The following is a 15,130-nucleotide window of genomic DNA, read 5'->3' on the forward strand; positions in this document are numbered from 1 at the left end:
CTAATCCTAATCCTTCTCCTCTCCATCTGGCCTACTGCAATTTACTGTTGGCTGAGCTCCCTGCCTGTCCTAATCCAGGCACTTCTCCCCTCCCATCTGGCCTACTGCAACTTGCTGTTGGCTGAGCTCCCTGCCTGTCCTAATCCAGGCACTTCTCCTCTCCCATCTGGCCTAGTGCAATTTGCTGTTGGCTGAGCTCCCTGCCTGTCCTAATCCAGGCACTTCTCCTCTCCTATCTGGCCTATTGCAACTTGCTGTTGGCTGAGCTCCCTGCCTGTCCTAATCCAGGCACTTCTCCTCTCCCATCTGGCCTACTGCAACTTGCTGTTGGCTGAGCTCCCTGCCTGTCCTAATCCAGGCACTTCTCCTCTCCATCTGGCCTACTGCAACTCGCAGAGTCGTTGCCCATCTTCCGAAAACATCGGTCACTCTACCTCTTCAAAGAGTATCTTAAATAATCCTCCTCACCTCTTGAAAGTACAATGAGAAGATTTGTGTTTGCACCACGTTAATTATCTCGGAAAATATTTGTAATGTTGTAGTTCTTGTTCACAAAATTCATGCTAATGTTGGGTTTTTGAGCTAACGCCCAATTGACTCCCATTCACTCCTTGAAGGAGAGCTCTCCTTGTCCCAGTATCGCCCAGAATGCACCGCGCGGCCCATTGACGACGTAGGGCAACGTACACAATGGGCATTTAATACGATTAATACAAATGGAGTTTCCCATCTCCTCAAAAGTATCTCTGATATCTCAGTAACCACAAGGAGAAATGTCCATCACAAGAGACACGTCTGGGGGAAAAATATTTTATATTAGAAATACTTAAGATGAAAAAAAATTGTTGAATGTGAATGACAATCCATCCCTTAATTTGAGTGGCATTTTCATGGCACAAACCTTATTGTTACAGTAGGCCCTCTAGTTATGACATCATTTGTTGACGTTATTCTCTTTTATGAGTCATGCCGCATATCTTTTTGCAAAAGCTTGATACCGGCCTGTTCTCTCAGTGTCCAGATGATGGCACTAGATCTCTGTATTAGACATGCTGACAAATCTCAACAACATAGTGGTGTGGGCTAATATAGTCTAAATGTTTGCCTTGGGGTAAGTTGAGACAATGGCCTTGGGGTAAGTTGAGACAATGGCCTTGGGGTAAGTTGAGACAATGGCCTTGGGGTAAGTTGAGTCAATGGCTTTGGGGTAAGTTGAGTCAATGGCCATGGGGTAAGTTGAGTCAATGGCCATGGGGTAAGTTGAGACAATGGCCTTGGGGTAAGTTGAGTCAATGGCCATGGGGTAAGTTGAGTCAATGGCCATGGGGTAAATTGAGTCAATGGCCATGGGGTAAGTTGAGCCAATGGCCATGGGGTAAGTTGAGACAATGGCCATGGGGTAAGTTGAGACAATGGCCATGGGGTAAGTTGAGACAATGGCCTTGGGGTAAGTTGAGACAATGGCCATGGGATAAGTTGAGGCAATGGTCATGGGGTAAGTTGAGACAATGGCCATGGGGTAAGTTGAGACAATGGCCATGGGGTAAGTTGAGACAATGGCCTTGGGGTAAGTTGAGACAATGGCCTTGGGGTAAGTTGAGACAACGGCCTTGGGGTAAGTTGAGACAACGGCCATGGGGTAAGTTGAAACAATGGTGGAGCCAATTGGAAGTATTTCTTCCCTGGCGTAATGCAAGGTATTATCGCTGGGATATGGGGTAACAACAGGCCTGCCCTATTTTTAAGTGTTTACAAAAGTACAAAGTTTGTTAGGTGTTAAGACTGTGTTAAATTATTAAAAGACAACACATTGCTACTGTGTTTGAGAAATAAAGATATACACGATTTTTAAAAAGTAGTGGTAATATTTAATTCAGTACAGAACTATGTAGGCGGCTTTACTTAGTCAACGTGAGCTGCAGGGGTACGAGGTAATTGAGGTCGCTATGGACAGAGCATTCACTAAAGTATTCAGACCCATTCCCCTTTTTCCACATTTTGTTAGATTACAAAATTTCTAAAAACCTTGTTTTTGCTTTGTCATTATGGGGTATTGTGTGTAGATTGAGGGCCAAAATTATTGAATACATTTTAGAAGAAGGCTGTAATGTTACAAAATGTGGAAAAAGTAAAGGTGTCACTGTAATAGTAGGGGTAAAGTGACTAGGTAAAAGTCAGTGAAAGAGTGTGTGAAGAGTCCAGTGTGTGTGAAGAGTCCAGTGTGTGTGTGTGAAGAGTCCAGTGTGTGTGTGTGAAGAGTCCAGTGTGTGTGTGTGAAGAGTCCAGTGTGTGTGTGAAAAGTCCAGTGTGTGTGTGTGTGAAGAGTCCAGTGTGTGTGTGTGAAGTGTCCAGTGTGCTTGTGTGAAGAGTCCAGTGTGTGTGTGTGAAGAGTCCAGTGTGTGTGAAGAGTCCAGTGTGTGTGTGAAGTGTCCAGTGTGCTTGTGTGAAGAGTCCAGTGTGTGTGTGAAGAGTCCAGTGTGTGTGTGAAGAGTCCAGTGTGTGTGAAGAGTCTAGTGTGTGTGAAGAGTCCAGTGTGCTTGTGTGAAGTGTCCAGTGTGCTTGTGTGAAGAGTCCAGTGTGTGTGTGTGAAGAGTCCAGTGTGTGTGTGTGAAGAGTCCAGTGTGTGTGTGTGAAGGGTCCAGTGTGTGTGTGTGAAGAGTCCAGTGTGTGTGTGTGAAGGGTCCAGTGTGTGTGTGTGAAGAGTCCAGTGTGTGTGTGAAGGGTCCAGTGTGTGTGTGTGAAGGGCGTCCAGTGTGTGTGTGTGAAGAGTCCAGTGTGTGTGTGAAGGGTCCAGTGTGTGTGTGTGAAGAGTCCAGTGTGTGTGAAGAGTCCAGTGTGCTTGTGTGAAGTGTCCAGTGTGCTTGTGTGAAGAGTCCAGTGTGTGTGTGTGAACAGCCCAGTGTGTGTGTGAACAGCCCAGTGTGTGTGTGAAGGGTCCAGTGTGTGTGTGTGAAGAGTCCAGTGTGTGTGAAGAGTCCAGTGTACTTGTGTGAAGTGTCCAGTGTGCTTGTGTGAAGAGTCCAGTGTGTGTGTGTGAAGAGTCCAGTGTGTGTGTGTGAAGAGTCCAGTGTGTGTGAAGAGTCCAGTGTGTGTGTGAAGTGTCCAGTGTGCTTGTGTGAAGAGTCCAGTGTGTGTGTGAAGAGTCCAGTGTGTGTGTGAAGAGTCCAGTGTGTGTGAAGAGTCCAGTGTGCTTGTGTGAAGTGTCCAGTGTGCTTGTGTGAAGAGTCCAGTGTGTGTGTGTGAAGAGTCCAGTGTGTGTGTGTGAAGAGTCCAGTGTGTGTTTGTGAAGGGTCCAGTGTGTGTGTGTGAAGGGTCCAGTGTGTGTGTGAAGGGTCCAGTGTGTGTGTGTGAAGAGTCCAGTGTGTGTGTGAAGGGTCCAGTGTGTGCATAGAGTCAGTACAAGAGAGTCCGGGTAGCCGTTTGATTAGCTGTTTAGAAGATGTCTTGGATGTAGAAGCTGTTCAGGGTCATATTGGTTCCAGACTTGGCGCTCTGGTACCACTTGCCGTGTGGTAGCAGAGAGAACAGTCTATGGCTTAGGTGGCTGGAGTAATTGAAAATGTTTGGGGCCTTCCTCTGACATTAGCAAGTGTCATCAAAATTGATAAAAGGTTTGAAAAACAATTCTAGTAACTGTAACAGTTGGCCAACGGAGAAGTTAATCCAAACATTTGGAATGTTTTTAATCCTTAAACTATTGACTGGATTATAGGACATGAAACATTTTACTGGCACTTACATTTAATGTAGTTCAGGGAATTTGGTGGAAATTCCAGCATTCAATTTATTGTATTTTTTTTCCCATCTTAGAATGCACTCAAATATATCAGATATTTTGTAAATATTTTGTGTTAAAATAAAGACAATCATGTGCCTAATTTGCATAAATACATACTTATTTGCATAAACACAGGGGTGGAACAGGGTTGCAACCACCAAAAACGTCCTCTGTCTAGGCCTACCTGCACTCACCTGCGCTTTCTAGACTGACTCATTAATTACTGTGTCACGTTCTCTTGCATAATTCAATAACAGGATAGATTAAAAATCAACAGGTTTGGCTCTAGATTACACCTCTATATATACTTGACATAGTTTTTTGAGATCAGACATAATATCACTATAATCTGAGTGTTCATTTTTGGAAGTTGCTTTCGTTTCAGCACATCTAATTTGTAAACATTTCAACTGTATTAAATGATTACTTATAGATGGCTGAAAAAGACAGATCCTCAGGTTGCTGCTACTGACACCGCCTGGTATAGAGGTCCTGGATGGCAGGGAGCTCGGCCCCAGTGATGTACTGGGCTGTAACCCACCACCCTCTGTAGTGCCTTGCAGTTTCCGTACCCAGCGGTGATCCAGCCAGTCAAGATGCTCTCGATGGTGCAGCTGTAGAACTTTTGGAGGAACTTTATAATTGGATTTGATCCGGGGTGAATTGTGCCAAGATACCACTTTTTTTTGACAAGTTATGTTTTCAAAACTTGAATGATAACATAAATTCTGATTATTTCCAGAGATCCGAAACATCCTGAAATATATGCAGATATCATTGTTCGTAAGGATACCATATTTCCCTTGACAGAGTGATACTGAATGTAAACCAATGCTCAATTTACCATACTCTCCCCTGTATGTTTTTTTTTACTGTGTAAATTGTTCAAAGTAGTCATTGTGCATAGAGTTGTATGATTTGTTAAACTTTGAAATCAATTGTTTTTAGTTTGGCATACAATTGAAAGTGAAAAATCGGAGTCTCCGTGACCTTGGAATTGCCCACAGTGCACCCATAATGCACCATTTCAAATTGACCAAAAAATTGTCTTGATGGGTCGTTCTACCGAATGGTCTGATGACAATAGTTACACTTTTTAATTTCACTTAAGAGTTTGACACAATAAGTAGTGACAAAATGTCCACATCTTGATGGAAATTAGGTTTGACTATTTTGAGTCGGGATGACGTCTGAAATAAATCATTGAACCAAGGCACAGAGAGTAGCCAGAAACATCAATACACCTCACTGAACAGAGTGCAGCGTCAGCACCCCCCCTCCCTCTCCCCCACACAAAAAAAAACCCTTATGTGACATGAACAAGTCGTCAAGAGCATAACATTTGTAAAACACCTTCAAATCCCTAATCTGACACAAAGGTTGTTCCTTTGCAATGCTTCAGTCTGGGTACTGACTGTACTCATTTATTATTTATCATTACAGGCAAGAGCAGCTGAACAAGGTGCAATTTTCTCAGTCCTCTTTCTTTGGCTGACCTAAATTCAACCAAAGTATAACAGTTTTGCTTCAGCTTGAAAGCCATGACGATAAGAGTTACGAACATGAGATTTAAGAGCAACCACACTGATGTCCAACAGTTAAATAAATTATACAGATTGGTAAAAGTTACGTAGCTTGACATGTTTTTTTTTTATTGCAGATTGAATGAATTGAATGAATGAAAACACTTTCTATTTTCAGAGGTGTGTCATGCATGTCAGGTAAAGCTCTGATGTACTCACTATACCATCTGTTGGTGGTGTGCATAGTTAGTCATGTGAATAGTGGTTAACTTGTCTTGTCACTGCATTGTCTCCTCATCCTTCCTCAAACCACACACACACTCTTCGTCATATTTCTGAAGTATTCATTTATACATTGCAGTGCTAAAATGAAGACTTAAAAAAAATGTGTTTTGCGTGTAATATTTATTTCCTTTAGATACTGTATCAGTTGAATAATGGTTCAGGTAAATAGGTGCTAGTGTGTGATTTAAATATCAGATTCCAAAAAATGACTAACAGACCAATCAATAAATCAGTCATTTACCCAACGAACCCTCCAATCAGTCTGATGACATGATTGATAAATCAAGTCAATCAATCAATCAATCAATCAATCAACCAACCAATCAGTCTGATGACACGACTCTAGCCAGTGTTTGAATTTCTACTTTATAATCTCCTGGTATTGGTTGGATTTGAGGAACCTCCTGTATGAATCTTTTTCCATGAGGGCAAAGACCTGTCTCTGGGCTAGGTCAAAGGTCATAGGAGTCAGTCGGCCCAAGTTCCTTACTGTTACGTCCTTGGTGATGTGGTCAATGTTCACCTGTTGGAGGCAGAGAGTCAGCTGAGCATTAGAATCAAATGACTTGAGGGATAGTGCCTTTACAATGAGAAGGTCCATGTTTCAATGTATCCTGTTGTTACAGAGCTTGGGTGTATGTGACGTGTATTCGGTATGTTAGATCAATAAGGATGTGACAAAATACAGGTAAGTTGACCACAGAGTACAGTAAAGATAATGTACCTTTTCTAGATGTAGTATATAGCATGAATTGTTTATGAAATTGCACTGTCATGAATATTACATGAAAATGTATACTAAAGTAATGTATCGTGTCAATCATCATATCGTAACTTTTCTACAGTAAGACTACCTAATCTTACCATTGGACTATCACTGACTGATTACTATGGTAATACCTCTCAAAAACAAACACAGTATTTGTGTAATGTTTGTACAGTCTAGGACCACTGTACTTCGTATAACCTCACGCAGTGGTCCAGGTGTGTAATACTATAGGTAATGTGTGTAAATACTAATTCCCTGGTCTTGCACATCAACAGACGCTTTGAAGCTCTTCGTCTCTGTACTTTACTCAGCAAACACACGTCCTATTCATTACACGACCCAGTAAAAGCCAATTCCTACCCAAACAAGACTGGCACGTGTTCAGTGACCAATATTAACAAGAGTTTCAAAACTAAAGTCCTCATCTAATTTGGTGAATTACGCTTGAGGGTTGACATCATGCCCATTGTCATTTCATAACTATGTCAATGTATCAAATGCAGGGTTGTGTTCATTAGGACACACAACAGAACACTTAAAACAAGCGCTTCTTATTGGACAAGTCCAGATAGTCCCTCCCTACTTCAGTCTTTATTCTTCAGTTTGGTGCCTATCGAACACAACCCCGGAAAAAGGAGAATTAGAACAAACCTCCCAATGGGCCCCGGTCTGTATAAACTCCTTATAAATCCTCTTAGCCTTGGCTGCCATTTTGCTTGTTTCTCTGGTCCTCTTGTAGTCCTCACAGGCTAGCCAGAACTCAATGTTCTCCTCGCTGAACTCTGACCTCAGGAAGCCCCTGAAAGTAGCCAGGCCATCTGTTAGGGAGAGGAAGAGGAATACAGTGAGTTATCTGATTTGAAGTTTACCAAAGTAGAGTCAATGATTGACTGCAACATAGTCTCATTAGAATATGTCAAAATACTGATATTTAACCATTTGTATAAGTGCTGAAACTTACAGTTGTTGGTCAGTACATTGTCCAGGGCCTTCCCCCACTGCGATGCTTCCGCTCTTGATGGTCTTGAAAGAGACATATTTTATTATAATGTGTTGTATAAAGGATGTCCACAAAATAGAGATGTGTTTTTATGTTTGCATGTCTTGTTTTACCAGGTAAGTTGACTGAGAACACATTCTCATTTACAGCAACGATCTGGGGAATAGTTACAGGGGGATGAATGAGCCAATTGGACGCTGGGGATGACTAAGTGGCCATAGATTGTAGGAGTGCTAGAATGGGACTTTAGCCAGGACCACAGGTCAACACACTTACTCTTACGGTAAGTGCCATGGGATCTTTAGTGACCACCACAGAAAGTCAGGACATCTGTTTCACGTCCCATCCAAAAAAAACAGCACCCTACACAGGGCAATGTCTCCAATCACTGCCCTGGGGCATTGGGATATTTGATTTAGACCAGAGGAAAGTGTGCCTCCTACTGGCTCTCCAACACCACTTCCAGCAGCATCTGGTCTCCCATCCAGGGACCAACCAGAGACCAACCAGGACCGATCCTGATTAACTTCAGAGTCAAGACAGCAGTGGGACGCAGGGTGGTATGCTGCTGGTGTGTGTGGGTGCGTGTATGTTGAACTGTATGGCTGCGTTTACATAGGCAGCCCAATTATGATATTTCTTCCACAAATTGGTCTTTTGACCAATCGCATCAGATCTTTTCCAGAGCAGCTGAATTTCTAAAGAATTTGGCTCCTTTTGTGTACAATTATTTGTGTTGCACCCTTTAAATGACTCAGGCAAATCCTGTCCATCCTCATTTTTGGCAACTTAAATTAAGGCTTGGTTGAAAGCAAAATGTATTTTTTATTAGCTTATTTTTCTGTCATATACGTTGTTAAAGAGACAGTCTACAGTTTCCAAAGTAATGTATCACAATGGAAAATGTGCTTTTTCACAATGTAGAAACCTAACACTGCAGAACATGAATTTGTAAATATAATGACAGGTATTTAGTTCAACATTTGAGCTTTTACAATAATAATTGTCTCTCTAGGGTTGGGTCGTGTGGGTAAATTATTTCACATAATTGTTGAAACAGTCTTGTCCGTTTACGATATTACAATATCAAAGAAATGACTGCAAACAACAAACACTGTATTTTTCCACTCGGACATCATTGCACACGTCATAGAGCAGCAGAATATGTAAGGCAGATTTTTTTACCATGCTTACTGCACTCCTCTCTTCCATTTCTCCTCTGTTACAGCAACAAAACAAAAACAATAACAAAGGCGCTGGGGCGAACAGGCGCTGTTTCCCAAAATGCGGATTAGATCTTAATGCCGTGAATTGCAATAACAATTACAGAAGACTTCTATAACAAACATAATATTCTGTTACAGTTACAATCTCCACTGATCAAAGTGCATCTCTTCAGTTTGACTCAAAATTGACCAATCTTTGCAAATGTAACAGTATTACTATCATCATGAAGATGTACAATTACCATTTGGCAAATCGGACCATCATTTATATCCTCCTTAGCAGATGCTACGTACAGGACTGTTTTGCTAGCACAGACTAGAATTTGTTTTGGGACTCTTCCGATGGCATTGAGGAGTACACCACATCACATATTGCACACAATAAGTGCATCGATGACGTCGTCCCCACAGTGACTGTACGTACCCAAACCAGAAGCCATGGATTACAGGCAACATCCGCACTGAGCTAAAGGCTAGAGCTGAAGCTTATAAGAAATCCCGCTATGCCCTCCGACGAACCATCAAACAGGCAAAGCGTAAATACAGGACTAAGATCGAATCGTAATACACCGGCTCTGACGCTCATCAGATGTGGCAGGACTTGCAAACCATTACAGACTACAAAGGGAAGCACACCCGAGAGCTGCCCAGTGACACGAGCCTACCAAATGAGCTAAACTACTTCTATGCTCGCTTCGAGGCAAATAACACTGATACATGCATGAGAACACCAACTGTTCCGGAAGACTGTGTGATCACGCTATCCGCAGCCGATGTGAGTAAGACCTTTAAACAGATTAACATTCACAAGGCCGCAGGGCCAGACGGATTACCAGGACATGTACTGTGCGCATGAACTGACCAACTGGCAAGTGTCTTCACTGACATTTTCAACCTCTCCCTGTCTGAGTCTGTAATACCAACCTGTTTTAAGCAGACCACCATAGTCCCTGTGCCCAAGAACACTAAGGTAACCTGCCTAAATGACTACCGACCTGTAGCACTCACGTCTGCAGCCATGACGTGCTTTGAAAGGCTGGTAATGACTCACATCAACACCTTATCCTAGAAACCCTAGAACCACTCCAATTTGCAAACCACCCCAACAGATCCACAGATGATGCAATCTATATTGCACTCCACAATGCCCTTTCCGACAAAAGGAACACCTATGTGAGAATGCTATTCATTGACTACAGCTCAGCGTTCAACACCATAGTGCCCTCAAAGCTCACCAATAAGCTAAGGACCCTGGGACTAAACACCTCCCTTTGCAAATGGATCCTGGACTTCCTGACGGGCCGCCCTCAGGTGGTAAAGATAGGTACCAATACATCCGCCACGCTGATCCTCAACACACGGGCCACTCAGGGATGCGTACTCAGTCCCTTCCTGTACTCCCTGTTCACTCATGACTGCACGGCCAGGCACGACGCCGACACCATCACTAAGTTTGCCGATGACACAACAGTGTTAGGCCTGATCACCGACAACGACGAGACAGCCTATAGGGAGGAGGTCAGAGACCTGGCCGTATGGTGCCAGGACAACAACCTCTCCCTCAATATGATCAAGACAAAGGAGATGATTGTGGAATACAGGAAAAAGAGGTCCCGATTCTCATCGACGGGGCTGTAGTGGAGCAGGTTGAGAGCTTCAAGTTCCTTGGTGTCCACATCACCAACAAACTAACATGGTCCAAGCTCACCAAGACAGTTGTGAAAAGGGCACGACAAAAACTATTCCTCTTCAGGAGACTGAAAAGATTTGGCATGGGTCCTCAGATCCTCAAAAGGTTCTACAGTTGCACCACTGGTTGCATCTCTGCCTGGTATGGCAATTGCTATGCCTCCAATCGCAAGACACTGCAGAGGGTAGTGCGTACGGCACAGTTCTTCATTGGGCCAAGCTTCCTGACATCCAGGATTCAGCCATAAGACTCCTGAACATCTTTATTTTTTATTTTGACCCCCTTTTTCTCCCCAATTTCGTGGTATCCAATTGTTGTAGTAGCTACTATCTTGTCTCATCGCTACAACTCCCGTACAGGCTCGGGAGAGACGAAGGTTGAAAGTCATGCGTCCTCCGATACACAACCCAACCAGTCGCACTGCTTCTTAACACAGCGCACATCCAACCTGGAAGCCAGCCGCACCAATGTGCTGGAGGAAACACTGTGTACCTGGCAACCTTGGTTAGCGCGCACTGCGCCGTCCCGCCACAGGAGTCGCTGGTGCGCGATGAGACAAGGACATCCCTACCGACCAAGCCCTCCCTAACCCTTACGGACCCTTTCTGGGTCTTGTTCAGGTTCCTCTTCAGTTCCATGACTTCCATCTTGAGTTTACTCTGGTGCCTCGGCTTTGCCTCCAGCTTCTGCTTCTTCAAGATGCTCTCTTACTGCAGGTTGAAAGACATTTGCCTCACTCTCATCTTGGAATCAACAGGCGGTACTGCGCCTCACTTAAACATTCTGAGTATCCATGGGATGAGTCTTCGGCTGTTTATGTCCCACTGATGTTTTCTTCTTCCTCCCTCTTTAAGATTTGTTGTGTTTTGTGTATTTTCTCCATGAGATTGTCATGATGTCATACGCTTCTCGTATTGATGTGTCTTCCATTTCTCTGCTGAACACGCGAGACTGTGTATTTCCTTCTTCGTCTCTTAGGTACACCAGATTGATTGTCCAGTTCACATCCTAAGAGAAGGAACAAATGAGAAAGACTTGTTGAAATGTAGGCATGAACAATGTTGAGGTAATCCTTCCAGTTCAGTTTCTGCATTTCTTCCAGTGTCCTTTTAATAAGAGTGTTCTGTTGAAGCTATCCGCTGAGATTTGACTGTGGATGATATTGTTTGAGGTTGTTCTTCAGTGAAGGTATCCCACTGTTGCATTCTTCTAAATAGTTCATTTCTCAAACTCCCTCATGATGATATCGGATGGGTGGCCGAAGTGTAGAACGAAGTCATTGAAGACCTTGCGTGCTGCAGTCTTGTTCGGACTTGTTTTGTGTAGCGTAAGCCTGTGAAGTGCTATTCAACACCATTGTTGATTCTTTCCATATGAAGATAGTTGATTGAGTTGCACATTTCCATAGACCAGAGAAGATGCCATCTAGCTCCCAGGATTGTTATCTTTTCTTCCCGCTGCAAAATTCTCTCCTAGATTCTCTGTTCCCGTTGTGACTTGTTTCAAACCGGGTGGAAAAAGACATTTTGTGTTGCACCTTTGAAATGACTTTAATTAAACTTTAAGGCTTGGTTCAATACAAAATATACTTTTTAGATCATAGCATTATTAATTGCTCTCTTCTCAAGTTGTAACTCTACATGACTGATGTTCCCAAAGAGACTGTGTACAATTTACAAAGTAATGTACATCAAAATAAAGTGTGCTTTTTCTGAATGACTATCAATTTCAATCAACATTTGAACTTTTAGAATAACAACTGAACTCTCTAGGCAAAACATGTTTGTTTCTAGGGTGCTCAACACCCTTGCCCACAGTATGTGGACACCACTTCAAAGTAGTGGATTCAGCTATTTCAGCCACACCCATTGCTGACAGGTGTATAAAATCAAGGAGACCGCCATGCAATCTCCATAGACAAACATTGGCCGTAGAATGGCCATACTGAAGAGTTGAGTGACTTTCAACGTGGCACCATCATAGGATGCCACCTTTCCGACAAGCCGGAAACATGAAAAACAGCACTTGAACGGGGCAACTGTAGCAGGGCAGAAATTTGACAAATTGACTTGTTGGAAAGTTGGCACCCTATAAAGGTGCCACGTTGAAAGTCTACTGCCAATGTCTGTCTATGGAGATTGCATGGCTGTGTTCTCAACTTTATACACCTGTCAGCAACGAGTGTGGCTGAAATAGCCTAATTCAATCATTTGAAGGGGTGTCCACATACGTTTGTGTATATATACTGTATACACATCATGTTGGCAAAAACATTTTAAGCTTCAATATCAGAATAACAATCTGGAAAGTGAAGATGTCAAAGAACATCAAAAAGTAAACATTTCTGGAAACACCTTGCTGTTTTGCGTCGCATTTGCTATCAAATAGTGGTGCGGTTGCTAACTAATTGTAAGTCAGTGAATTGCTTTGCTCCACAGCCAAAATACTTTTCCCAGACGTCTGATCCTGAATTGAATCTCTATCGATCGCTCCATACATCATTGTGGAGAAGAGAAGTTAGTGGGCATGACGTTTGGCCAGAGGGATGGGATGGGTAGACAGGCAAAAGATGCTTAGCTAGGCACCTAAAGTTATTTACAATTAGTTACCAAAGTTTTCTACACTCCTTCGCTAGCTATCGTAAAGCTGTCATTCTGTCTCCAGTTGTGTTTACATTTTATCATTGTGACCTGGGGTCAAAGTTAGCTGGTACGGAGTCCAGAAAAATGGGGGTACGTCACACCGGTAAAACATGAGCCTATCAGAATAATTACAATTATTGCAAAACAATTGAGGCTATCACACCATTTATCATTTCTGTTTTTCAGAGGCATGAAAAAATAGCAAATAGACTTAAAAATGTTGCTCCAGAATGTGGTGTGGTTCAATTTTGAACAGTGACATTTTGCACAAGGCAGAGATGACTGGCTGAAATGGCGGGTGCACAGTGCACTGTTTGGAATTATTTTAGAGTGGACAAAAGTGTGCAGTTAAATGCTGACCACAGCGATCAGGTAAAATAACAACCTAATGGTTATATGTATGCAGTACAATTAGTACACAGTATGTAAGAAATATAGGCAAGACAGATTTCGGACACGGCCAATGACTTATTCTGAACGCTTTTCCATTACCTGTCATACTTCGGAGGCGTCTCCAGACATCTCTCAGGTTTCTGTGGAAGAGGGATTACGTTCTCAGGTTTCTTCTGAAAGGGGATGACGTTCTCAGTGTGTTCATGGTCAGGCCTCTGGAGCAGGGTACCAAACTTCACCTTGATATGTTTAGCCCTAGAAGAAGACGGTGAATGTGACAATCTGGCACACTCAAAGATTAATTTATTGTCTGACGTTTTGAATCAGAATCACTCAGATCAGTCTTACTAAGTAGATTCTCAACATTTCTTTTAATTATAAAAAGTGAATAGGGACCATTTGAAAAGAACACACATACTGTACATTTACTGAAAAAACATTAGGAGCCAGGAGAACAAGTGTTAAACAACAAGGGTTAAACAACAAGGGTTAAACAACAAGGGTTAAACAAAGTGTAAAAGAACAGTTAAACAACTAAACAGGGTTCAAGTGTTAAACTGTTGGCATGATTTTAAAGACCCTGATAGAGCACCATGTTAAGCAAACACACTGCAGAGAGGCAAAAACCTACATAGAATTAACAAATCATCAATCAAACAGAGCCCTAAGATTAAACTGTTGTATCGGAAAGAGATGGAGTATGTATTTACATAGCCTACAAGGTGAACATTCATTCAGAATATATACTATTTGGACAGAATGCTCATATAGACCTGTACTCACCTCTCAAGACATGTTTGCTGTAAGACTGCAAACCCTTTACACATTCTCTAAGCCTAACACTATTAGTTTGTCTGTAGAATCACTCTGCGAAAAGGTCTGTCCTCAAGTTCTGCTGTCGCCTACAAGAATGTAATGCTATATAGAGACAGCTTATTGGCCAAGGGCCTAAAGAAGAGGAGACGGGCCAGCCAATCACACAGTGTGTTGGAAGTCCATCTGAAGGTTCACAGAGTTAGAGAGAAGAGACATCTGTGTGGCTCATGTTGACATCACATTAGTTATATCCCAAAGGACATTAACCCATGTAGGGGGTCATTCACCCTCTGGGATCTGGCCACGCAATATGTCACAAAATCCTTTAAAAACATAACTTGCTCTGATTTAGTGTTGTACGTTATATTAAAACACGTTAACTATGACATGTTCACAAAGATATTTCATTTTCATGTCCACCAAAAACTGCCTGATATATTTTAACTGAATTTAACCCCTCCTTCAATGCTACAGCCAACCCTTCCATCACTGCTACAGCCAACCCTTCCCTCACTGCTACAGCCAACCCTTCCCTCACTGCTACAGCCAACCCTTCCCTCACTGCTACAGCCAACCCTTCCCTCAATGCTACAGCCAACCCTTCCCTCAATGCTACAACCAACCCTTCCCTCAATGCTACAGCCAACCCTTCCCTCAATGCTACAACCAACCCTTCCCTCAATGCTACAGCCAACCCTTCCCTCAATGCTACAGCCAACCCTTCCCTCAATGCTACAGCCAACCCTTCCCTCAATGCTACAGCCAACCCTTCCCTCAATGCTACAGCCAACCCTTCCCTCAATGCTATACAGCCAGCCCTTCCTTCACTGCTACAGCCAACCCTTCCCTCAATGCTACAGCCAACCCTTCCCTCAATGCTACAGCCAACCCTTCCCTCAATGCTACAGCCAACACTTCCCTCAATGCTACAGCCAACCCTTCCCTCAATGCTACAGCCAACCCTTCCCTCAATGCTACAGCCAACCCTTCCCTCAATGCTACAACCAA

General features: G+C 42.9%; 1 protein-coding gene across 1 annotated transcript; it reads right to left on the minus strand.

Annotated features, from left to right (window-relative positions):
- Nucleotides 1–5,409: 5,409 nt before the first annotated feature.
- LOC135558422 (regulator of G-protein signaling 5-like) lies at nucleotides 5,410–14,228 on the minus strand. Its single transcript, XM_064992217.1, has 5 exons — nucleotides 14,090–14,228; nucleotides 13,406–13,561; nucleotides 7,317–7,378; nucleotides 7,007–7,173; nucleotides 5,410–6,109 (listed from the first exon to the last, which is right to left on the minus strand). The coding sequence occupies exons 1-5, from the start codon at nucleotides 14,131–14,133 to the stop codon at nucleotides 5,948–5,950; spliced, it is 591 nt and encodes a 196-aa protein (XP_064848289.1). The 5' UTR covers nucleotides 14,134–14,228; the 3' UTR covers nucleotides 5,410–5,947.
- Nucleotides 14,229–15,130: the final 902 nt, after the last annotated feature.

This window comes from Oncorhynchus masou, chromosome 17 (genome assembly GCF_036934945.1).
Source record: "Oncorhynchus masou masou isolate Uvic2021 chromosome 17, UVic_Omas_1.1, whole genome shotgun sequence".
NCBI classification, from domain to species: domain Eukaryota; kingdom Metazoa; phylum Chordata; class Actinopteri; order Salmoniformes; family Salmonidae; genus Oncorhynchus; species Oncorhynchus masou.

Bases quoted from the DNA above. Each gene is read 5' to 3' on its own strand.
- LOC135558422 (XM_064992217.1), bottom strand. From the start codon at position 14,133: ATGTGTAAAGGGTTTGCAGTCTTACAGCAAACATGTCTTGAGAG. The intron at 7,379-13,405 runs GTAATGGAAAAG...GTCTCTTTCAAG, and splicing joins ACGCCTCCGAAGTATGACAG to ACCATCAAGAGCGGAAGCAT. The intron at 6,110-7,006 runs GTTTGTTCTAAT...TGCCTCCAACAG, and splicing joins AGACCGGGGCCCATTGGGAG to GTGAACATTGACCACATCAC.